The 27,225-nt window shown below is 34.6% G+C and overlaps 1 protein-coding gene across 7 annotated transcripts in view; it reads right to left on the bottom strand.

The window, feature by feature from the left end:
* Window positions 1-27,225, bottom strand: part of ADGRG6 (adhesion G protein-coupled receptor G6) — a 136,438-nt gene that overhangs the window by 33,705 nt on the left and 75,508 nt on the right. For 5 of the 7 annotated variants that reach the window (XM_041744873.1, XM_041744872.1, XM_041744870.1 and 2 more), the window contains exons 5-15: window positions 25,534-25,602; window positions 23,164-23,247; window positions 17,079-17,164; window positions 14,367-14,419; window positions 13,091-13,153; window positions 9,556-9,698; window positions 6,850-6,961; window positions 5,704-5,768; window positions 4,870-5,080; window positions 3,705-3,876; window positions 1,946-2,086 (exon numbers count right to left, since the gene is read on the bottom strand). In XM_041744873.1, the coding sequence (XP_041600807.1) occupies window positions 1,946-2,086; window positions 3,705-3,876; window positions 4,870-5,080; window positions 5,704-5,768; window positions 6,850-6,961; window positions 9,556-9,698; window positions 13,091-13,153; window positions 14,367-14,419; window positions 17,079-17,164; window positions 23,164-23,247; window positions 25,534-25,602 (1,199 nt within the window). The remainder of the gene's footprint in view (window positions 1-1,945; window positions 2,087-3,704; window positions 3,877-4,869; window positions 5,081-5,703; window positions 5,769-6,849; window positions 6,962-9,555; window positions 9,699-13,090; window positions 13,154-14,366; window positions 14,420-17,078; window positions 17,165-23,163; window positions 23,248-25,533; window positions 25,603-27,225) is intronic. The other 2 variants (XM_041744874.1, XM_041744876.1) reach the window with 1 other exon arrangement.

The raw sequence follows: 27,225 nt of genomic DNA, 5'->3' as shown, positions 1-27,225 counted from the left end.
CAACAGCCTGATGTGTTTAGTAACTTACAACTAAATGTAATTCTACTAGATGAAGGTCCCAACTACAGCTTTTTTAAAAATTATTTTTAAGATTTATTTATTTGAGAAAGAGAGAGAGAAAGCATGAGCATGATGGCTGCGGGGAGGGGGGATTGCACAGAAGGAGAGGGTAAAGGAGAGAGTCTTATGCAGACTCCATGCTGAGTTCAGATCTGAGGAGGGGCTCAATCTCATGACTCTGAGATCATGACCCTGAGATGGTGACCTGAGCCAAAAATCAAGAGTCAGATACTTAACCAACTGCCCCACCCAGGCACCCCCAACCAGAACTTCTACCTTCTGTGATTGTATACTTGCCACCCTCGGTAGCTTCCCCTTCAGAGACAAGGTTGTCAGGAAATCAAATCAGTGAATCCCGTGCTCAAAAAATGACGAGGGCCAACAGTATGTCTCTCAGCAAGACCATCTCTTACTTCTTCCTCCCTTGTGCTTTTCTTGTCAAACTACCTGCACTTCTCTATTGAAGCTTATAATCAGTTATTTGGGAATAATCATAGGATTTCTTACATGCCAAATAAATCTCAGCATTCAGAATATAGTTTTTCTTTACTTTTGTGATCATGCTCAACAAAGTTGGTAATGGCTTATGGATACCCTGTCTTTTTTAAAAAAAATACTCATATCTTATTCACTAAGTTAGGAGTTTACCATAGAACCCTTAAAATCTTTTGATTCTGCTATTAATTTACTTTAAAAACCAAACATATGTTTCCTAATAATAATATGGTGATTGGGAGATGCTCAGGGAGAAGGGAAAGGTAGTGCGCAGAAGACAGACTCAAGATGAAACAATGTCAGATTCTTATAGTTCTAACCCTTCTCCCAAAGCCTCCCTGCTGGGCTCAACTTCTTCTCTGAACAAAGCCTCCTCTATCACCAGTCACATTTTTGTGATACATACTGCATTTCTGTTTTGCTTTTAAAGGTGGCGCTGTAAGCCTCAAATAATTTTAATAAATGTCGTTTTACCTGTTTATAGCTACTAAATCCAGACTACTTAGCAATTACGTTCTTAATTTACATAAAGAGTTTATGTAGCTTGTTTCTAAAACATTTGCTGAAAAAAACTTTAACATTTTAGAATTATTGTAAATGATTTCATGGTATTTCTTTGCCATGCTTCTGTAAATGAATTAGAAACAATTCTATTGGCCTTGAGACTTGGCTATTTTCTCTTATACAGATGACATTGTTTAATATATACTGGTGTATTTAATTTAATAGATAACTTTTATTTTTTAAAAAGGGCTTAGTGAAACTCTCTGAATTGGGTTGCACTTTCAAAGGCAATCAGAGGTCACCAGTATTTGCTGGCAGTGGACTTTCTAATATCTAAAAATGATGCCAACAAAAATGACAATATGTGCTCAGCACAATGCCACCCCACTCTGGGGATGTGTGAAGGCCAAAGGTCATTTGAAATATTAATGGGAAAACTGATTAAAGCCAAGAATGCTGTTCATTATGTAAACAGTGCTTCCTGCTGAATTTAAAAAAAAAAAAAAAAAACAGAAACAAAAACCATACCTTTCCTTTGGCACACAATTTCTTTGACTCTGAAGGTCTAAATTGCTGGAGAGCATAAAATATTTAACAAAAGGAATAATAGATAGTTACTTCTCCACAAATTCCATTCCTAATTGTACCATGTAAGTCTTAATCTAATATTTATTTTAAAAACCTACATAAACACGTCCTGTAATATGCATATAATTACCTGAAATAAAATGCTTAAATAATTGTTATAATTTTTCATATTTGAAGATCCAGTAGTTTAATTTCTCTATGCCTCCTCATATATTTTCAAGGAATCCAAACTGTTACTTTTATTTTTTGAGGAAGGAAACTCAATTTGCAGTTGAAAAATAATTTAATGAACCCATACCTGGAAGAGTCCAGTTTTATTGAAGAAAGTAAATTGTGCTCTTTTAACTAACACAGAATCTTCTTGATTTAAATTCTCAAGTAAGTTTGGAGGCAAAATTACAGAAGCCAATGGATCCATTTGTCCACTTTCAAAATCCATCTGTCACACACAAAGAGATACACTGCTCAAGTAAAGACAAACTGCAATGATAACTACTCCACATACTGAACAAGGCAGGAGAACAGCTACTCAGCTAGGGCCAGGGCTTCACTTTATTTACCCCTACTGGAGTCACTGCCTTCCTGAATGAATCCCTACACACAAAAGCCTGTATCTCGTCTGAGTTTTGCAAACATGGAAACACATGGAAGACACATGGATTTTAATGAAGGCAAATTGAGAAACAGACTAATCAGTTAACATTTTCAAGTATAAGACGTAGATTTACAATTAATAGATTTTGAGCTTTTCTCAAAACACCTAGTGACAGAAAACTACAAAGCAGGGGAAAAAAAGACTAGAGTTAATTAGTCTAATGCTGAGAATGAGCATCTCTGCACAGAGGAAACAACTGAGACTTTATGAATACTCTTGGATATCACTTTTCCAGAACCCACCAAGGAGGCTAAAGAGTGTCTTCCTGCAAGTGGACTTGGAATGAGACTGAGGCTCATGACCAAATTTTCACTCTTGAATGTGAAACAGAAATTTCCAAAAGAGCCCCTACTCTCAAGCAGAGAAATGTTCTTCCTTTCAACCAGATTTTAAAATATTTTATCTTGGTTTACCTCCACAGTAGAGAAGTAGTACATGCCTTCGTGTGCTCTCCCACACCTAGGATGGTGTTGTGATCATTTCATTTGCCCCCATGGTTAGCACTAACATACAGTAGGAACTTGAAAAATCTTTGCTGAAGGGTCACTTCCACAGATCAGAGAGGCTCTCCATTAACCTGTCCAGCCTCATCACTGCCTACCATTCCCCAGCTTCATGCCACTGGTTCTCAGAGTGCCATTCAAAGACTAGCAGAATTGGCAATGCCTGGGAGCTTGTTCCAAGTGCAAACGTTGGAGATCCACCTAGGACCTACTAAATTAGAATCTCTTGGGATGGTACCCCGCAATCTGTTTTGACATGTCCTCCAGGTGTTATCATGCAATTTGAAAACCACTGGCACAGTTGAATACATGACACTTCTTCCCACCTGGGTCCTTAATAAAGCCCTTTCTTTAAAAAAAAAATATTTTATTTACTTATGCATGAGAGACACAGACAGAGAAGCAGAGACACAGGCCAAGGGAGAAGTAGGGTCCCTCTGGGGAGCCCGATGTGGACTTGATCCCAGATCCTGGGGTAACTACCTGAAGGATCCTGGGGTCACAAGCAGAAGGCATAAGCTCAACCACTGAGCCTCCCAGGCGCTCCTCCCCACCCTTTTAAAAAACATTTTATTTAAGCCCTTTCTTCTGATTGAACTGATCTCCTCCCACCACTGTCAATGGGGTAGTTCCCACTGATGGTTTAACACTTAGTTCCACTATCACCACTTGTAGAGGGTAAGCTGACTACCCCATCACCCAGGCTCTAAAAGAATACCTCCTCTCTGCATCTACATACCTGTGGTTACTGCTACTATTAACCTTAGCCAGCGTTCTGACCTACCTGCCTGCAACCAGTGGACCAAGATCTTGAAGTAGTAACTGGCAAGTGATCAGATAGTTTTTATTTCTCTAATCTCTTTTATTTCTTAAAACTAAAGAAACCACTGGCTCATTACCTGAAAATAGGATTCATTATTGCTTGGAAGACCAATGCTAAAATTTGAGATTTCATTTGTCCCTGGGGACAGGGATGATACTCCAAGGGCCAAATTCCGAGTTGTAATATTCACACGTGATGTGGTATTTAGGTCTATCTTGAAGGCCAATTCATCAATTGTTTTTAAAGCTCTAAAGAAATAACAATACCATTGTTAAGTAACATGTTTTATGTACTTATAAACATGTGACTTGCAGGACAAAATACAGACCAGGTAAAATTGCCTTTATATTTTGTGACCTTAACATGAATACCAACAAAATTACCCCAAACCGCAGTATCAGTTAAAACACAGAACGATAGTGATAAATGCATCCTCAAGAGAAATATTATGCTTTAAGGAATATCAACAATTAAATCACTCTAAACAAATACCGTTTTTTACCTCTTAACCTCTCTTTCCTTATTTTATAACTGAGTGAGAAGCAAGGAAAATAATGAGGCAAAGCATTTATTTTAACTCTAAGACACTATGAAAAAAGTTTGTAATTATTATGTAGATAAGGTAAGTTAAAAAACACATTTTAACAAATATAAAATTTTTATTGAAGAAATTTGGTGGATAGGAAGGAAACAGAAGAAATATTAACATATTAAATGAAATAACTGGATGCAAACTAATTGTGTAAAAACAGGTACATTTCACCTACCCTGGACATTTTCATTCCTGAAGTACAAGGATCACACAGCTGTGGCATATCTGTGTCACAGTCCATAAGACAGAACTTACAGTGACAAAGTTGTGCCTAAAAGATGTGAGCTGAACGTTTGCTAAGTGTCTCCTCTGCCAGCAAAGTATCCTATGCTAATATATATAGTAGCTTATCTTGTGAATTAATTCCAATTAACATTTTTTCAGATGAGAAATGACATACTGATTATGTTTTTCTGGGGCTATTTATGTATCTTGCCAGATGGACAATCCTAATCATTTTGTAAATTATTTTTCTCAAGAAAGAAAATAGACAACTTTGAAGTTCACTTTGTGAATGATATTGGGAAATATTCAGAGATCTTCTGGATATTTAAATGATGAAAGCTGCCCACCATGCGTTCAGATAATAGAAATTACATAACATGTATCCAAATAAATTTTACTCTCCGGAAGAAAAAAAAATACTCACTCAGAAGAAGACTCAAGCAAGTCACTGTCCGGACTGGTTAAGATATTGGAAAATATAGTCATTAAAGTTGAACCAAGCATTATATCAATATTTTCTTCTTTATTCACAATCCTTTTCACCTGCTCTACAATGCTGGTAATATTGGCTGAGTTTAAGGTTTGCCCATCACCAGTTAAATTTAAAATCTGGTTGGCCACTTCATTTGCTTCCCCTAAAACAAAAAAAACAAAACAAAACACACACACAAAATTTTGAATAGTTCAGGAATCCAAAACATACTATAATATTTCCACTTCATAGCCCCAACTTTGGAGTGACCAATAATCATATAGAGTTCTAAGATAAATGTCCCCAGAATCACAAAAAATAAGTGTGTATCTGCTTTTTAAAGCTAATACACAACTAGGGGTGCCTGGGTGACTCAGTCGGTTAAGCATTTGCCTTCAGCTCAGGTCATGATCCCTGGGTTCTGGGATCGAGCCCCATGGCTGGCTCCCTGCTTAGCAGGGGGCATCTGCTTCTTCCTCTGCTCCTCTTCCTGGCTCCTGTTCTCTCTCTCTCAAATGAATAACAATATTAATATTAATTTATACATATTTATTTATGTATTACATCTTCTCTAAAATTGTCTGTTTTTAATTTCCAACAGAATATACAAGAAAGTTAGAATTGGGAAAAAAAGAATTTTCTACCTTATGTAAAACAATCACTTGCTTAGCTTTTAATATTACAATGGCTATCGTATGGCAGAAGAATATATCTCAAGAGAATGAAAACTATGAAGTCATTTCACTTTGCCTGTGAGAACTGAAGAAAAATTGCTCGCTCACTTACTTGAACAGTTGGAGATATCAGGAGGCCCCCAGTAGGCCAAAGATGTGTTGGCAGGGTCACGATAACTACGGAACAAAACAAGGTATTTCAAATATTTGGCATAAATGACAGTATAACTGACAAAATTAGTTAATATGTTTGAGAATTTGCCTTGATATCTAGGTAAATTTCTTTTGAAAATAAAATTGTAATATATTGAAATAAAACTCCCACTAAGAATTCTTATCGGAAAAAAATCAGGTGCCATGCATCCTGGAAACATAATACTATACCAGCAATAGCATGTGTCCTCAGCTAGGATATATCAGGTTACTAAGGTTAAAGTGTTCAGTAACGTGGATCAAATATCTCTTTAAGAACTTTGATAAAATCTGATTTTAATCTCATATAACTGTAAAGCAGATCACAATACACACTTCAAAGGTGAGGAAAAAAGACTTCGGGAAATAAAAGAATATTCCAAAGTCTCACAGCTAGGAAGAGGTAGAGCCTTGTTTCAAACTACGGTCAGTAACTCTCCCTTCTTTACTCCCTACCGTATGTCAAACACAGCAGAATGTGCAAAGTTCTGGCAGTTTCCATTTCTGATCTCACCACCCCCATGAGAAAACTCTAACAGGGGGTGAGGTAGAGAGTGAAGAGCTGGGTCTCACTTGCTAATCAGTGAATCCTCTGCAATCAACCTGTCTCTGAGGTAAACATATGGAAAATCTACACCCTGACAGTCTCCATTAGCAGTCTGCCCTAACATGGATTCTGAATTTATTCCCTCTTTTTCTGCCTCTTCCAATTCCAACAATAACCACTCCAAATTGTTCAAAAGTTTTGGAATTTCCGATGCATGTTACAAAGCTGTGAGTTAGTTCGTTCATCCTTATACAAAGTGCTCTGCTCTAGACCCACCCTGTGGTTTCCAGACTTCTCCCTCTTTCTTTGTAGAAGGCTAAAATAGCATGGTGCTTGGAGTAAAAAGGGTTTTCTTGGTACCCTACCTGCCTTATCTTTTACCCTCCATGAAGTCTATGATTTAAGTATTCACAGACTTTCCAATCAATATACAATTGGTGGGAACTACTGTGCAGCCTGTGTAACCCAGGAAGGTAGATAATGTGGAGCTTTACTGGCAAGATTCAATAAAAGCATTACCATGTCCGTGAGGCATAAAAGCCCTGCTTTCCTGGACAGGGAAGGTTGTATACAGAAGGTGGGATGAGTGGCCAATGATAGCCTTTGGGATCCTCATCAGCAGGACATAAACCTATGTGGAAGTGAGAACCGACATGGAAATGTTAATCTATTCTTTGAAGTTAGAAGTGAAAGAGGGAGCAAAATGACAATGTTGGTACTCAGGTATTTATTTCATGTAATACTAAGATACTAGTTATTTTATGTTCAGAATTGGTAAACATTTAGAAATTAGGAAAAATAAGCATTTAAGTACATTTCAGATATAAAAATTATCCAAATCAAAGTCATACTTATGGGAGTATCATCATGAAACATATATCATTATTCTAACATAAATCATTAGCAGCTAAAATTAGTAAAATAAAGGTTTATTCAAAAAATAAACACTACATACAATGATGATCTTGAAAAATTCAAAATGTAATATGATCTTTTTCCAAAAAGGAAAGCCTATAAAATAATACATCAATCCTGTTGTCATTGAGTTGCAAGCATATTTTATGGAAAAATTTCCACCTGTTCTGAAAGCATCTTCTGCCTGGAAGTTTGCTGGGGGAATGGCAAAAGGAGACCCATGAACCAGCATCACATGTCTCTCACACATGCCTTCACCCTCAAATCATCCCATCTGTTGCTGGAAAACTCTCTGGGCAAGTGTCATGACATAAATAACTCAGATTCCACAATTTTAAAAATATCCAAATAAAAGCAATATATTAATGACAACAAAATTGTATTATTCCTGGACTGAGGAATAGCAAGTTATAACAGACTATTGGGAACTGGTATTACAGTCACCAGTTGAACATTTAAAGAACTTTCCCAACTACATTCTGAGTCTTAACATTATCAGGATTTGGCCTTAATATTTTCAATTGCTATAAACTTTTCCTCATAGGCATACCTGCAGAAAAACAATAAATTATAGAACCTAAATTAAGTAGTATAAATTATATGTTTAGGTCTGCAAGAGAGTTTTCTGGGATTCTGCAGGCTCCTAGGACAGAGATGAGGCCAGCCGGCCCTCACAAAGCTTCCCTGTTACATCTAACCTACCATTCGTCAAGCTACCTCCTCACGGAGACATTTTTTTGTGACATGAAGCATGTAGACTCTCCCAAGCCTCAAGAAATGCCATTTGTTGGGCAGCCCGGGTGGCTCAGAGGTTTAGTGCTGCTTTCAGCCCGCGGGGTGATCCTGGAGACCTGGGATCGAGTCCTATGTCAAGCTCCCTGCATGGAGCCTACTTCTCCCTCTGCCTCTCTCTCTCTGTCTCTCTGTGTCTCTTGTGGGTAAATAAATAAAATCTTTATTTAAAAAAAAAGAAATGCCATTTGTTAATAAGCAAGAACTTCATCACAGAGGCTCAGAAACTCTTCATGATAGTGAAGACAGCAATGATTCGTATTTTGCCACCTCTATGAGTTCTCTGTAGTTGTGTATGTGGACACATTACATATGGGTAGTTTCTCATAGAAGCAGGGATGCCTGCTTCTTTATTACACCAGGATTCTGGCCTCAGTTGGAATCAGCCTCTTAGAGACTGAGGAATACTTGCTTCTCTAACATTAGCCTCCTGAGTGTGCATAAGGAAAATGTCAAAGTTTTCTCTTGATCTCTATTAATATGCTTAATCAATAGTTATAATCCTGTAACATTAGAATAACTTCACTTTTTGTTGTCCATATTTGTGATCATTAACTTTTCCAAAATATTTCCATCGAATCTCATTCACTTATTTTTTCAAGTATTTAAGTGCTAGGGAATGTGCTGGATGCTAGGGAAGGTAGGAAGCGAGGGTGTTAAAAGAAACTAACAGGTGTGTTCTCAAGTCAGAGAAGATTTCTGTTTAAAGATAATATCCATAAGAAAGTCCAGTCTAATACTATGGTCTTCTAATTTGTACAGTGCTCTAGGTATCAGGACAGCATGAAGTAGAGGCTCAAAAGCAATGACTCCTATCGACACATGATGATGTCATAGAACACATCACAGAAAAGATGACTTTGGGCTATCTTTAAAACAATGATGTGATAAGCAGGCGAATGGTGAAAGTCCAGAAGAGCAGTGTGGGCAAGACAGAGAAGCATAAAGGAACACAGCATAGTCTGAGGTGGTACAAGCAGTACCGTGTGTGGATGGAGTTCAGGATATGAATGGTGTCTACGTAAGAACTAACTCTCAATCCTGGATAATTCCCAGATTTCTGTCCTATTCCTCTGAAGACACTGATATCATTAATAAAGATAGAAAACATAAGAGAAGGAGATGTTTTCTAATAAGAAACTGCCTTTTCTAAGATTTACCTCATTAGAGTTCCCATACAAACAAATATCCACTCTTTATTTCTGAAGTTGAAGCCAATTCTGGTTAAGACTGTCCTGGCACTTTGCTCAAAATCTTAGTATTTCTAGAATATGTCCCCAAAATCAAGTATAAATTCTCTTCCGCCTCTTTGATTCCCTTAGATTCATAGGTGTTGATATCTTTTATATTACCCACGTCACCCCTTTGTTACTATGCCACCAATATGATGAATTTCATCATCAGAAAAAAATAGTTTTAAAAAAGCAAACAATACAAAGAGGAAAAATACTGTTGTTGCTGCTTCAATTAAACCTGAATGGTTATATTAAATACATATAAAAAATTGAATGCACTTACCCAGTTGTTTCACACTCACTGCATACAGCCTCAGGCCCTCATCCAGGGATTCATTATTTTTTAAGAGCTTCTGTTGAATGTCTTTTCCTTCTAAATTGGGATTGTTGGTAGCATTGTAAACTAGAAGAGCCCAAATCACCAACCTAGAAAAGCATTTCAGATATAATTGTTAGAACTGCTGACTGGGTGGTTGATTTTTTTTTTTTTTGGTGGAAAAACAGAACACTTGGATATGGTTTAAGAGGGACGACCGACCATGAAACATTGAGACTGGAGTAATAGGCCAAGGCACTCAAAGACTCCTGTCACTCCACAAATTGTAATGTTAAAAATATCTCAGTATGAATAGCTTATATAGGATATCACACGTATAATTCTATCATATCATATCACCTCATATCTTTTAAGGAATATGTTAAGTAATACTTATATATAGTATATAGGCAAGACAGGGCCATACTTTAATAGTTAATTCCTCATTGTTTCTTTGTAGCCAAAAAAAATTTTTTTTAGAAAAATTAAATTCCAACAAATCTGACTAAACTAATCATTGACTTTAAAATTATTAAGGGTGTTATTGTCTACAAATGTGTTACAAATATCTCCAGAATTGTGATAATGATTTTCTATCTCCTGGAAGCATTTGCAAGTATGCTGTATGGTGAAGAGGTACAAAATAAATACTTAAAATATACATGGTGATTGGAGGGGATATTACAGAAGTTTACAGACTGTCTGCCCCTGAATGTCTTTAAAAAGAAAATATTTCTATGAGAAGCAGAGATGTACCCTAAAAGCCCCATCAAAATTTTTCATTCTAAAAAATTTTTTTTCATTCTACATTTTGAAATAGTATAATTTTCTATTTCACTGTAATCATAGCTATACTCAAGAGTAGAAATCAAAATTTGCAAAAAATCAAGGTAGTAGCGCTGCTTTTGAAATAAGTATTGCCAGTAGAGAGGCATAGCATATTTTATTTATAAAGTTATGTAGGTATTAACAAAAATGAAATAGACTATTGATATATTTGTGGTGCTAAAAGAAGAAAGACAAAATGAAACCTATGCTATTCAAGGTTAGGTAAAATTAAAGAAGAGCTCCCATTTTTTTTTTCTTCTGAATATCTGTGCTAATCTTAAAGTGTTGAGCTGTTCTCATAATTCAGTCTGAAAAGCTATCTCAAAAATGATCTACTCAGGGTTCACATATAAATCATGCTTTCAGCTGAGTGAGACATAGATGTAAATATAATGGTGAGCTGTGATAATTTCCCAATTTTGTAAATGCCCTAGGGAAAGTATCCTTTGATTAAATTATTGTTGGAAGATAAGCTTTGCTACTCCAGTTACTGAGAACTTAGTGTTGGGAACATGACCTTTTACTTCTCTTTAATATTGAGAACACAATGAATACAATGTATTGTGATAATACTGAATACCCAAATTCAGCAATTCAAGAATGGCCATGCATTTTCACAGGTCTTATCTCTGTATTTTCCTCTCTTGTCCTGAAAACTGAAACTAGTTTATGGTTCCACAAAGTTTCATCAGCTGTTACCATCAATCATCCTTTATTTGAATAAACCCGTTTCTGTGGCTTTGGTTTCCTATCTGTCTAGGCAATAGAAGATGATAGCATTATCTGAGGTTATGGTGTATGTTAAGTGTTACAACCAAGCTGAAAGAAAAAGTCTGTGTGTAAAACTAGTAGTCATGGTTTTTGAGAGAAAAACTATGAGCGACTATAAAGATTCATCAATGAGTACCAGAGCCATAGATATTAGAAAAAAGAGAGGGAGAAAAAGACTACTATAAGAATACATTTTTTAAGAATACATTTTAAAACAATTTTGAAATGATTAAAAAATTTTAAAACAGGGTTTAAGCAATTAAAAAAATTTTAAAACAAAGATTTATACCAAAGAAAAACTAAACATCTGTACTTTTCCATGTACATGGCCTTGATTCCCTTTCCCTATAATTTTCTGTGAAGTTACTTATTGGTTTGACAGATAGAAAACTGAGATTCAATGAATTTAAATGTTTTTCAAGCAAGAGTTTCTGAGGTACTGACATCTACTAATGATGGCGGACTTTAGTGTTACTGGGTAGTAAAAGAGTCACAGTAGGTGCACTAAAAGGACAATATTGACTTCCTGAGTAGGATATAGCATTGGTGACATCCCAAACTAGGTCTGCCCCAATTGTTAGACAAAATGTGTGGCAAAGAATCAATATGATCTAGCAGTAAAGGCTAGATCACCATCAGGTGACCAGGTGGCCTTCAGGTGACAGGTGACCAATCACCATCAGGAATATAGTATTAAAATAATTATTCTATTCTTCAGATCACAAAGGACAAGGAATAATGAAGATAAAAACAAATTTCCATGATCAGATGGTCCAAGCCAATCTGTTGAATATATATTAGAAAAGTTTCAATTATAACTTAAACACATCTGCTTCTCTAATATTAAACAGAAAAAGAAAAAAAAAGAAAAAACTCTCTGGCCAACTCTCATATAAAATTCTATTTTTAATAGTGAAAGGGAATAAAGGGGAAAGGAGAAAAACAAGTGGGAAATATCAGAAAGGGAGACAGAACATGAGGGAGTCCTAACTCTGGGAAACGAACTAGGGGTGGTAGAAGGGGAGATGGGCGGGGGTTGGGGATGACTGGGTGACAGGCCCTGAGGGGGGCACTTGATGGGATGAGCACTGGGTGTTATTCTATATGTTGGCAAATTGAACACCAATAAAAAATAAATTTATTTAAAAAATTCTATTTTTATTTTCTCCTAGTAAGAATATATCATCTGAAAAGAAGTATATTCCATCATCATGGCTGTAAATCTGTAAAATCTATTCAGTCAATTGAAATTAAGCAAGACTGACATGAACATTTACTATTCAACTTTTTTTTTTCTCTCCTTTGGAAATGTGATAGACTACCTGAACACAACTAAATTTATTTTGTTTGGGAGTTTAAATTGTTTGTAAACAATTATAATTATACAGCATTCTGAACAGCTGGCCTTTATGTGCCAACTGATTCTATATGGTGGATAGATCTGTTAAATTACCTGCCTACATAAGTCATGGTCCTGATATAAATTTTAAAATGGAGACTTCCAAAAATTAGCCGTTACCCATATTATTAGATGCTTCTATACATAAGTACTTACTTAAAGTTATAACTATCTTTTTTTCCCTTTAATGCTCTTTTTGAAATTTCAATTAAGAGGTAATGGATTATCATAAATAAACTATAAATACTAAAATAATAACTCATACATTTAAAATGTTCTACTTCTGAATTATTTTTCTTCATATTTATGTCTCCATCCAGTCTATTTGATGGTTTTAACTACAAGAAAAAAAACTAGTGTGCTAGTGCTATAGAAATAACTTAAAACTGCTATCTAATTAAAATATATCTCTCCTATCTCATTATTTTCATTCTCTACCAGACAGTCAAAACAGAGAGCTAGAGAAAGGATGTTACAATTTCTGTAAGACTTTGCCAGCGTTACCTTTGATCATTCACAATGCTTCTCTTGACTTTAATCTTGTCTTCTCCCATGCTCAGATGAAAACTATAAATACAGATATGTGTATTCATTATCAACCTCATCTGCCACATAATCAACAACAAAATTTGAGGAGGTAAAAGAAAGAGGCAAAGTGAACATCCTAAACCAGTATTTCCAAATGTGTGTCCTGAGGTTCCAGTTCTTTTTATATGCTCAAAACCAAATGACTCCATTGTCAAATAAGCTTGGTAGCTGTGCACCCTTCCTTTCTTTTCAAGATTCACAATCCATGTTTGTTATACTAAATAATCTGAGATATTCAGATATATGGAAATCTGTTTCAGTTTAAGAATGTACTTCTTGGGGGGATCCCTGGGTGGCTCAGCGGTTTGGCGCCTGCCTTTGGCTCGGGGCGCAATCCTGGAGTCCCGGGATCGTGTCCTGCATCGGGCTCCCAGCATGGAGCCTGCTTCTCCCTCCTCCTGTATCTCTGCCTCTCTCTCTCTCAATCATAAATAAATAAATAAATAAATAAATAAATAAATAAATAAATAAATAAATCTATCTATCTATCTATCTATCTATCTATCTATCTTTAAAAAAAAAAAAAGAATGTACTTCTTGAGCGAATTCAACCTGTGATTCTTCTTTCTGTGTTAACTCATAACGTCTCTTGGGTCCACAGGATATATGTTTAGGGTGAATGAAATACACTTTTGAAAACTAATTTAAAACTGTGAAAACAAGGCACAGAGGAGGGTATGTGGATGATATACTATTAGCTAGGCAGTTAAAATATTCAAATAGAATAGTGAAAGACATTTTTGAAAAGCTAGGTGCAGATTGTAGATGTCTTATTTTGTAGAAAAACAGTCTCCAAACAGGGGTGCTATATCGATGGTTCACGGGGGCATGAGATGAAACTAACAAAACTTCTATATATATATGATTGTCTTCTTTTAATTTGTGATATATTTATAACCTATACTGGTTAAGTAATACACATACACAAATTTATTTAAAATCACAAATATATTTTGGGAATTACACTAATATTTTTTAAAGATTGGGATCCATGATAAAAAAAATTAAAACCAATTGCTGAGCATTGAAGATTTTTGTGCAGAGAAATGACATAGAGTTGTTTTAGAAAGACTATGAATATTGTGTATGTGTGTATTTGTATCAGGTATGTGGGGTATAATCACAGAGATGAAGAGTAGCATTAAATGAGACACTACTTTTTACTTCTCAAGTCATTCACTCTGTCATTTACCTGATATTAACCACATAAACAGTGTAGTTCCAGTTTTGGAAGGTTGAATTGAGCTGAAAAATACAATGGAAAAGGGTGAGTTTTGATAATACTTTCCAAAAAATATCTGAATCTAGTTTTTTCCCTCCCGTAAGTTGTTATTGGAATAAGACCCTGGGAAAATCCCAGAGAGCCAGAGGAGTGAAAGAAAGGTAAAGATAACAGTCACTGCATCATTATATGCCAAGAACTTCACAAAGGTTGTTTCTTCAATCTCAGAACAACTAATGAGATAGGTATTATCTGCTCCCCCACCCTGATATATGAAGAAATTGAGCTTCATGGAGAAGGAAATAGCTTGCCCAATGTCCCCAACTAAGATGTAGCCGATCCCAGACTGGAACCCAAGACTGTTTGTCTGGAAACACTATACTTTCCCCTCTAGCCCACATTATAATGGGTCCCTCCATTGTGGTTCTTTGACTTAGCCATAATACTGAGGGCTACACAGCTGTAAGAGGGTACACAGAGGATTAGCACAATAAACACATTCCATATTCTTCATTCAACAAACGCTGTGGTACAATACACATGTTTTTCTAGTAAGCATCATCTCATAAGGATATTGGTGAGAAAAATTACAAATTAACAATACAAACCTTTAAAAAAAAACAAACAAAATGAGTTAACGTTATTGGGAACTATGTTAATTATTATGTGGCTATTTAACAGAATTATGGGTCTTAGTGCCAGACATTTTAAAGAAGCAATGGATTATGGATTCCTCTTGATATAAATAACCACCTTCCCATGATGCCTTGTCCAATACAATTACAAATGGGATTTCGTTACTGATATGAAATCTTCCTATTTCTGTATGATCTGAGGGTGTTTTAGGACTTATTTCATACACACAATTAGCATTCCTTGCAAACATTCCTAAAATTGAATGTGAAATCTATGAAGTGCTGGCAAAAAGTATCAAATTATTTTAAAATTGTAAACAGCAATAATATGAATCAGGGACACCAATTATGCTTTCTTTATAATCAAGCATCTGCTTTGGTATCTTGCATCTTAAATGAAAAGGGTCCAGTAAAGTTTAGCTTCAAATGAGAATGAAGTTATGTTGAAAACTATGCATGTAATAAAGATAAATGTAAAATTATACACTGCCTACGGCATAGACTCTCCAGTGAATGTTAATCTTCCAGAATAACATTAGCAGTGGCTTGAGAATGAATATAAAGAATTTTATCTTTTGAAATCATTCTGGCTCTAAACAAAACAAAAAGAAGAACGCTTGAAAGAAAATGGGATGAAGAATAAGCTCTTTCTATAAAGCTGCTCTCCATGTGGAAATGAAACATACCTCCCAGTGTTTGAATTACTTACTGATTCTAATGCATCAGTTCAAAAAGTCAACAGCAGCATTTTTCATTGACTTTTATTAGAGAAGATCACTCCTCCACTCAATTTTATAAGAGAATTGTTATTTACATACTCTTAATTTCCTGTGGTCAATTTATTTTTAACGTATATTCAAAGTAAGACTTTTCTTACTATAGACCCTTCAAAATAAGACTGTATTGTTATATCAAGTTATTCTTCAAAGATGGGTAGGTAGGTAGGTAGATATTTAGTCACCATTACCTCTCAATGTAGGATTTAACTTTGTTTTGCTACCAAGGACATGTTTTACTAGACACCTGCTGCACAAGAAACCCATCTTTCTCAAAATGTATACTTGAGTGACTTTATTCACAATGTCTGAATTGTAATATAGTGTTATATATAAAAAGCAGTACAAAGTCCCACAGTATGCTGCAGACAGAACATAAAATTGAAAGAAATAGAAACCTATGGAAAATAAAATTTTTGTTATGGAAACAAGAAAAAAAAACATAGGTGGTATCCGTAAGGACAAGAAAATAAAATGCTGAATTTTTTGTTTTAAATGGAAATTACAAAAATTTCATTAATAGAATACTGATTAAATAAATTAGTATATCAGAAATCTCCATCAACAGAAGACTTGCTAAATTAATGACTAGATAGCCGCATAATGGAATATATCACAGTGTTAAAAAAAGAAAAAGAAAAACAAAAAGGTCTCTGCATACGTATGATGCAGCAAATCTGGTAATAACAAAAATAAGTACAATGTAGAATGGTATGCAAAATATGTTTTTAGTGTAAAAAGGAGGAAAAATAAGAATCTATTGTCTTGTTTTCCTTTATATGAACAAAGAAATTCAAGGGGAAAAAACAAACAAGAAAAACTAACAGTGATTTCTAAGCAGATGGGTTGGTCTCCAAGGAGATGAGCTACAAAGATGGGTAAAATATTTTCACAATATATTTTATTATGCTTTTTGGTTTATGAACCAAATACTCAAACAATTAAATAAAAATATATAATCTATTTTTTAAAACTCTGCTGAAAATGTAGGGATATAATTGTAAATAAAGAGACCTATGAAAACATATTTCTGTTTGTGTGGTACTTTTCGACATTAATAGTCTATTAGGCTTGTCCTTGATTCAAATGCATCTCCCTTTTTAGGAATAAGCATACACCTCCCTTCTAGGTCTATTCATAGTACAGATAAGGGACAATGTCTATGTTTTAGTGTGATCTGTGGATTCAGTTAGCCAGACAATAGAGTCCTTTCCAGATTTCCAGAGCTTAAAGATGTCAAATCAAAGAAGAAATTGTACAAGTTCACTTACCCATTCTGCTACCTTGCTCTGTACTTTGACCTCAGGGTGATGAAGGATATTTTGAATCACTATGGAAATTCTATAGACAATTCCATCTGTCCATTGGAAATAGGATTTAGTCCATTAATTATATTTACAGTCATATAATTATCAATTTAACTTTACAATCACACAATTTAAAAGAAATGCCTTCTGTGGGAGATACAGGTTTCCAGTGATGGAATGAATAAGTCACAGTAATAAAAGGTACAGTACAGAGAATATAGTCAATGGTATTGCAATAGCATTTGTATGATGACAGATGGTAGCTACACTTGTGGTGAGCATAATACAGACCTGTCAAATAATTTGGCTATACACCATAACATGTGTCAACTACACTTCAATTTAAAAAAAAAAAAAAGAAAAAATAAATAAAACACCTTCTACATTTTTCTACAGAAATTTTCTACAGGAAATTTGAGATATTTTGACTTTATGCTGCTCATTGACCTTTGTAACTTCTTAGAAAGAGTTATCAGGAAGCCTGGGTGGCTCAGCACCTGCCTTTGGCCCAGAGCATGATCCTGGAGTCCTGGGATCAAATCCCACATTGGGCTCCCTGCGAGGAGCCTGCTTCTCCCTCTGTCTGTATCTCTGCCTCTCTCTGTGTCTCTTATGAATAAATAAATAAAATCTTTTAAAATATATAAATTAAAAAAGAGAAAGAGTTATCAATTAGTTTATTCTTATAAACAATTCATTGCTCCTAAATTATCACCTACACATTTCTTTAATTCTGTATATTTTGGGTATCTACTGTCTATTGTACAATTTGTGTCTATGTACAATTTGATCTCTTATAAGAAGAAATTACCATTTTTTTTGTACATTATAAAGAATGACAGAGTTTGGAGTATGTAGACTTGAGTGGGATGATGGAGAGAAGCTAACCTGAAAGAGAACAAACAGGAACGTAACATGTTTGGTGCTCTCGACCCCCTAGTCTTCCTTTTCTCTTTCCCCTCCTCAATACAGCATTTACTTCTACGAAATCATTTACCAGATTTTTCATCAAAATGCCATAAATATAGTTGCTTGTATCAAAATAAACGGGGAAAAGAGAGAATATTTGCAGACAGAATTTTAACTGGACTACATTGCTTTTAAAAGAAAACCTTATGTGAGAAGGTTCTGCTTTCTTCTTTTTGGGACAATCTTTAAAGTAGTCTGATGCTTTTTTTTTTTTTTTGCAAATGCAAATTGAAGTCACCAGCCAGGGTTTGCTAAATATCTCTAAGTGTGTGTTATAGGGTACCTTACTATAAGTAGCTAATAAGAAAAATATCATTTTAAAATATGGTAGGTTATAAAGAGGAAAAAACCCTGAATCTCCATTGTTGTCAGTCATCTTTCTTCATGCTTATAATCTGGTAAAACTTAAGTAAGGGAAGCACAGAAAACGTAGAAATATATAATCAAAACAACGTTTTGGAGTAGATTTAATTTTAAAAGTTAGGAAATCAGTAGAAAAAATACAAAACTCTGCCTCTGGAAACCCCTGTATCTACCAAAATGCAAATTCCAGTCCCACTACTTTTAAAGGAGTGCTTTTCCCGTATGGGGTCAGAATCTCATGCTAAAAATTTTGCCACTCCCAAATATAATAATATATGAAATGGGTACAATCCCAAGGACAAGTGGGTTTAACTTATCCAGACTAGCTTATTTCAGCTTCTAAAGCTCCTTAGGTATTTTAATAATGTTGATTTTATGTTCCTCTAAAAATATTCTGAATTAAAATTTTTAGAGCAATATACTCAAAACAAATGATAATAATTCAGATTCAAAACCCTTTTTCAGACTCTATATGTCATCATATCAAATCATGGGCATGCCCAATGACTCAGGAGAAATTCAAAGTGCAGAGGTCCAAGAATTATTCCAAGACCCTAAGGATATTCTGTAAATGTTCACTGGTATCAGCAGAGTAGCTGAAGAGCCACCACTAGATGGAGACCTAAAGCATGTGTTTAAGATTAGTAATCTTTCCTTCTCAGGAAAATATTGCAAAATACTAAAAATCATTATTTTTAATCACTGACATTTCTGAAATGTTCTGGAAATATTTAAGATATTCTTCTTTAAATTTTAAATATTTCCTGCCTCCATTTTTTCAATCTGCTCTTATTTATATGTGAGAAAGACATACAATATCATAGACAGCCTAAATTAATTTATAAATATAGCACTTTCCCTCAAGTTAAATTGCTTATGGCAAATAAAATATGTTTTCTCATGCTATAGATTCTCTCATGCTATATATCATGCTCAATTAGTCTCTCTTCAAAAGCCTTGGAATGAGATATTTATATACTTGGCAGAGTCTATTTGTTATACTTATTTAAAATTTCTGAATAATGTAGACAATAACTAAACATAAGAAATGTCCAGGGGTGAACTGTCAAAGCGAGATAAGATGTCAACCAAAGAATTGGTAGGAATGGTTTTGGATTGCAAGAAAATAATTGGTTTAAGCATCGCTGTTGTAGAAGATACATAATTAAAACGTATTGATTCAGGCTCCCCGCCCCCCACCCCCAACAAGGGGTCTTCTACAGATGTAACAACTCCCACAGTGTCTCAATTTTAGAAAAGCTAATAACAAATTTTCATATATTCCAGAGACTTCAAAAGCTATTTTATTGTCCTAATAATGATATCTAAGCCAGCAGAATTCGTGACAGACATTTCTTGGGAGGGGAAAAAGAAGTATTTAAGAGTATATCCATTTTCCAATTAGATAACTCTTTCAGCCATGCAGAACCTCAAAGTACAAATCATTGCTTGCCATTACAGATGCCGTGTCAAAACAGTATTCCTGTCTATGGGTCTTTCTCCAACTAATCATTTTTTTGGACCGTCTTAACATTCTTTTCCGGGTTTCTTAGGAGACATAGAAATGACACTCCTTATTTATTCTATACTCAAAGGGGAAATACAGGTTTCAAAAAGTAGATTTAAAAATATTAATTTGAAAAGACAGATGTTGAAAATAAATCACATGTTATTTTGGAGTCAAAATTATTTCTTTGAACTACTGATGAGGCAATTACCACATGACAGTAGTATTTATAAGTGGAGTCCTGCTCTCCTAAACACATGATTTCCTTAGATAACTGGCATATAAAGCTGGATTGATTGTCCAATTGATACACATATCCAGAGAGTATTTTTTTCTTTGAGTAGTTAAATGTATGTTAAGAAATTAGAAACAGCGATGCAATTAATACCTGTAAGCTAGGTTTTTAGAAAAATAAGGACTAAGGGGGTTAGTTCCTTATTTGGGTTATTTGTGATGACCCCACAAAATTTAATATTCAGTGGCACTGAAAGGATGCTTCAGGCAGAGAAGATACCATTTGTTATGCAAATAACTGGCCCAAGAGCTTTCTTTAAGAATGTAATGTAAAAGGCGCAAATGTTATTGGTGAGAATACCTAGATTATCCATTATATACTGAAATATCTCTTTATGAAAAGTAACCTAAAGATTTTCCTAGTATACAATCTGAAGTATCAAATATAGGTCCTATTGAAGATAACAAAAAGAAGTTTTCATAGAGAAACAGGAACACTTCACAAAGTCTAGGAAGACAAATTTCCCTGATACATGGAAGAAATGTCTGATTATCAAAACAATCTCAACCCCTGCCCCTCCCCACACCAGCATATCGTCACTGACAGACCCAGCAAAACTCTTTGATAATCCAGAATTTAAAGGACTGGATAAATTAGATGACAAATTTGATAGTTGCGCCTATCTTTCTTAAAATGAATAAAAAACAGGATTCTCTAACAGATCATAAGCCTGAGAATGTTTACTGTGTCAGTTTCCTGAAGAATAAGAAAAGTATATCTGGGGGATCCCTGGGTAGCTCAGCGGTTTAGTGCCTGCCTTCGGCGCAGGGCGTGATCCTGGAATCCCAGGATCAAGTCCCACATGGGGCTCCCTGCATGGAGCCTGCTTCTCTCTCTGCCTCTCTCTCTCACTGGGTCTCTCATGAATAAATAAATAAAATATTTTTTTAAAAAAAGGAAATCTGGAATTGCTGACAGTATGTAAATGATTTGGAGAGTACAGGACATGGCATTAAATCCCATTTATTCACAAGGTGAACGAGTAATTCTCTTTCCAATTATTTCTAATTTGACTACATCAAAGAAAAAATTTAATTAGATTACAGTCTTACACTTTGTTACTCTCCCTTTTTAAAAAGATAATGAAGGCTTCAGGCATAGATATATGAGAAAGCAATAGGATATAGGGAGAATTCAATAACATTGTTTTCATAATATGTATTCTCACTTTTCTATTTTACAACAAACAGTACTGGTTTTACAATAGCGATATCAATTTTCCCATATAAATGCAAATATTTAAGTAAAAATATGTGCCAATTAAAAAAACTATTAAATCAATAGCAGAGGTGGTTCAAGGATATGGTAAAAATTGTTATGACAGTACACAGATTTGAATACACAATTTTGAGACTATTTCTACCACACGATGACTTTTGAATATTTTTAATGCTAGGATTATATTTTTATCGAGAATCATCTAAATTAGATTTTTTTTCCTTTCATGTAGTCAAGTCAAACCATTTTAACTGATTCTAACATTTGCTGGCTTTGTTGAAACTCCAATGAAGGTTATGACGCAGACAGAGATGGCTGAACAAGGCTTTCTTCAAGAATGTCAGAAATGACATGATTGAGTGAATACAGCTCCACTCCACCAAGTCAAGGACTCTGAAGCATCACATAAACGTTCTTGGGCAGTAGAGGATGTGCCAGTCCTGGAGGGAGAATGCCACAGAGGCTCTTTGTATGACCATACAAAGAGCGAAATACTTAGTTAGAATTATAATATTCCCATCTACTGGCTGGAGTCCATGTGAAATACGCGCTGGGAACTTCAGCTGTCGCTGCTTTCCTGGGGGTTGCTGGAATGTTTGCCCCATCATAAATCTCCTTGGTGTAACTACCAGAATAACCATAAACACTTCCCTGAATCGATGTCTTTATAATCCTAGTGAAATTTATATCTATGTTTTATGCAAAATATTCCATACTTCCAATTTAAATGTCCTTACAGAGGAAGTTGGTGTAACCCCCAGAGCCAAAGGAAAAATGAACTATGTGGGTTTCTTTTCTCTGGGTTTTGGCCCCTGGTGATATATTACAGATGTTTTGGCCTCACAAGTTAAATAATATTGAGAAAATTCATTTGTTTCAAATAGCTCATATTTGAGAATATTACTGTCTGTTAGGCAATGGTGCAGTCACCTGATTGGAATTTCTCTTTTCTAGGAGGGGATTAAGTCATTTACTCTGAATTGCCAAAAGGCTATGTTGTCCATATAGGTAGCAGACTAAGTAACTCACATTACCTTGCATTTTCTCTGCTCATTTCTCATATCATATAACTGCTGTATTTGCAAATTACAAATAATATAAATAGAAATATATATATGGAAAAACAGGCACGAAGTATTAGCACTTAAATTGTAATTCCGTCAGCCAAAAATTGACTTAGTTGATATGCAATCACATTCTAACCATTATTTCTCAATAAATAAAAACAGAGAGCAAAGTATTACCATCTATTTGATCTAAATGTCACGAACGTTTAAGAATAAAGTTGGCTTCAGGGAAAAATTACATTACTAGCATAATTTAGTTTCCTGAAATTATGAAATTCTTTAAAAAACTAGTTTCCTGCAGAGAATAATCTGACAAAATACAAGAATATTTTTTTCAGATACTAGACACTAGCAAATTAATTCCTTTTAACTAAATGCTTCCATTGAAAGCAATTTTAGGTAAAAGTGTGTAAGAGTAGTACTGGAAATGCACTCATTCCACTAGTCATTAGGATAAAGGAACTCAAGGGAGTCAGGTGACATTTATTTATTTTACTAATCTTACAAATATACAAATGTACCTATTTCAATAACAGAAATTTTGTTTGAACATTTGATATTCCCATTCTTAAAATACAATATTTTATCACATCAGACATACTACAAATATAAAAGGTAATGATTTCTTACCATTCCTTTGTTTATCGATTCTATTAGTAACAGGCATGTTAGTGGTGACAGTGGGTGGTGTAGTACTAGGAGAGTCTACAGTAGCTGGTAATAAAGATGAGAAAGATGTAATTTTGCAAGGGCCACATGACAGTTAATATGGATGAGCAATCTATAATTAATGAATGAAAATATATAGAGGAGGAACAGAAACCATTTCTTGCTACTAAATACAAAACAGACTCTAGGGTTACAATGCATAACATGAAGCAATGTTTTCTATGGCACATTAAGAATCACTTCATACAGCCACACAAGACACCAAAGAGCGTCTTGCACACTCTTGCACAAGAGTTTAGACAAGAGTGTCTTGCATACTCTTGCACAAGAGTTTGGAGCTGATGCCAAAGAATAGAAGGAAGAATGTTCAGATTCTATACCCATGTCTGCCATTTAACAGGCTGATGACCACAGAGTAAATTACTAAATCTTTCTAGAACTCAATTTCCTAAGTCTATAAAAAGGAAAGTTTCCATAAGGTAGTCTGTATTGCACCTATCAGTTTGAAAATTATCTAAACTAGGTCTTCTACTGAGACTAAAGAAGTAAAGTCTCAAAGGAAAATGTATTTCTCCTTGAGAAGATAAATGACAGAAAAACAAAAGAGAATGAAATGTTTACATAGAATATAAATGTATAGAATCATCTACAGATCCCAATAACTCTACTAAATGTTGATGGATAAAACAGATTTCATAAGGACAAACCTTAGAGAGGAGACATTTTCAAGGCATTATAGTTATGATTCTTATACTATTAAAACTTTCAAAGATTAAACCCTTATGTAATGCTTTAATATCTTTCTAAGGGATTCTGGAAGAGCTATATAGGTAGTAAAATAACTATACACACAATTTCCCTTTAGTTTTTCTTAGGAGTATGTTTGTATTAGATGACCATTCATATGTACAATGATCATCTGTTATATATTTCAAATTACCTAAATTTAAAACATTTACACGACTATGTATTAAGTGATTAAGCGATTATGATTATGATTACCTTCTGGAAGTGAAATTCTTTGATTCAAAATATGCATCCTTAACTAAAATAATTTTCAATTCTAAAGTAATATAAAATTCTTAAAAATGGGGATCCTTTTTGAAGTCTTTATTTTTTTAAAATTCTGATCAATTATATTTATCTTAGTGCAAAAATACATCAATGAATTTAAACATGTTTTTGGTCATTTAGGACATGGCGGGAGGGGGGGTGGAATGCTGGGCATCTGATCTTTGACCCAAGGAATCAGTACTATAGGTACCTCAGCTTAAAAGAAAAAAAAAAAAAACAATTTAAAAAACCTTTCAGATCTTGAGCTAGGCAAAATTAAGGTTTCTTTCTATTTTATTTATCTATTTTAAAACTATAGTGAGTTTGTGGAAATTATGTAATGACTTTATTTTCATAGATCATTCATCAGTAATAATAACAAGAAATAGTATCTCAAAAAAGAAGCAAACATAGTGCCGAACTACATCCCTTCTCCCTGACTACTTCCATACTGGAATCACAGAAAAGAGCTTAGATTTCTATCTATTTAGAAGCACTTCTAACCCATCACTCTCAGGATATGATCCTCTTAATAAGAGATTCAGCTTTTTCAAAAGGCATTGTCATGATTCTTAATGTGGTACACAGAACATGTTACTTCATAAAGAAATATTTAATAGAATAAATGGATGAAAATGGGTCATAAGTAATTAGGAGGAGCAATGATAAAATTAAAGCAAAATATTTATGTTATTATTTTAAAACTTATATGACTTTATATATTATTAGCATGCAACTATTTAGTACATTATATATAATTGGAATACTGGCCATAATATAGTTTTGTGTATTATAATAATAAAATTACACTAATATTAGTTTAAATATGACTATTTTTATCTTAATACTTAAGTTACATTATGTACCATAAATTGCCTTATGCAGCTTAATTGAATAACTTAATTTTCCCCTTGTTTTTCACACATGAATGCTTTTTCAAAATATTGCATGACTATATTTATACTGGACCTTTGCAATAATCTTGAGAATAAAAAGAGGAAAAAAATGAAATAAATCCTTGTTTAATAGCATATAATCATTCACATTTAAGAGCCCAGTGCTTTATGGAAATATGGTCATCCAGTGTGTGAATGCATTCTTTCTCCACAGTGTATGTACTGTACACCCACACAACTAAAACACATCCAGAAATTCTTCTGTTTTGCTGGTTTCTGGCTTCTCAAGAGAAAATTAAGATAGTAATAAAAATAATTACAACCACATTATCCAAAATAGCAAGTAGGAAATAGACCCCAGAGGACGATGTTGGCTCCCTACCTTGGCAGAGTGTCCCCAAATCTGCACAGTTGGCTAGTTCTGCTGCCGGAAGTGGGATCAGGTAGGAACCTTGATTAATATAGAGGGATTATACAAGTTTGACTTATGATTTAGTGACATTGCCCCCAACCCCTATGAATCTTATGGTTGGTATAACAGGAGTGCCCCTAGATGAGTCCATCAATAATACTCCAACCTCAAGAAAGTCTCTTAAGGTCTTTGTATCTTAATTTCCACAAATGTAAAATCAGGTTATTGAAATTTCCCTCAAAATCTTCAATCACTTTATTGGCTATCCACACATGAAAGGAAAAGAAAGGCTACTGCTCGTTAGAGTTTGTGTAAAAAGTCCAGGGCCTTTTCATAGGATAAATTATGAAGCTCTGGTAGAAATTCATATAAATAAAGTAATATAAACATCAAAGGTAAGTTTCAAAAGTGAACTTGGATATTACTAATATTCATAAAATGCATATTTTGGGTTCACAAGCACCAGCATATGCCATTTACAATTCCGGAAATATGTTTCTGTGACTTCAGGTTGGTCTTTGTGTCTTTTTCAAGCCTTTTTTTTTTTTTTTTTTTTTTTTTTACTGACTCATCCTCAGCAAGAAACAAGTTTAGAGCTGGTTTTCTAGTAGGAGTAACGGATTTTCTCTGTTCCAGTAAATCTCTGACAGTTAACAGACTTTTACCAACAGGTTGAGACTGAGGAAGATGGGTTCAACTTATCACAAAGCACCCACATTATGCATAAAGACAAGAGAATAAATACAAATATTTGTATACATGCACATACACAAATACATAGATTTAATTTTAAAAAGACATTTCCATAATAGTGATTCTATTCTAATGGTTAAACATTTTCCAAACTGTTCTGTGGGAACAGTACATGAAGGCAGAGCAGGTACGTGATCCAACAAAAGATGTCGTATTAGGTAATTGATGTGCATAAGCGGAAAGCATCCCAACAATTTAACAGAAGCTCATGAATCATGATTTCTTCATTCTCAACTACCTCAGGCACCTAGCCCAAGGAAGGAATCTTCAGAAAAGCCCAACTCTACAGGCAGGTCTGTGATGTGAACTGGCAAGACGCTCTCAACATAGTCATTTACATATTCATTCAACAAAAATGTAATCACTGTTTAGTGTGTGAGGCACATAGGCTACAATAATACTCTAAGACAGTGTCAGTGCTCTCAGAGAGGCACAAATGGGAAACAGAGTCACAGTTCTCTGAATGCGTTAAGTGGAAGTACTCAGTGGCTCAAAGGAGGGCATGACCAACAGCTTGATGAGAAGGGGGAAAAGAGAATCCATTACAAAAAAGGATGCCTGTGAATAATATCAGGAGTCACTATACTAATGTAGGAACAAGAAATTAGAAATGGAAATTACTAGCAGAGAGAATTACTGAAATACCAAGATGGCAGTGAAAAGTTCTGGGAACCTGGGTGACATGGCATCACTGGAGTAAGCACAGGAATGATCAGATATATAGGTAATGGATACCAGTGGAGGGCCTAATAGAATGTTGGCATCATGAATAATGGGACTCTGTCTTCCAATAACATATCCCACACACATAGCAGGTGGTTACTCAAGCTTTATCGAATAAATCTCTGGATGCATCATGAACGACTTCCTCTTTCTTAGAGGAAAAGGAAAATATGAAAGGAAACTAAG

This window comes from Vulpes lagopus, chromosome 2 (assembly GCF_018345385.1).
Source record: "Vulpes lagopus strain Blue_001 chromosome 2, ASM1834538v1, whole genome shotgun sequence".
NCBI lineage: Eukaryota > Metazoa > Chordata > Mammalia > Carnivora > Canidae > Vulpes > Vulpes lagopus.
Note: the sequence above shows the minus strand (reverse complement) of the source record. Positions and strands in the feature narration are given on the sequence as shown.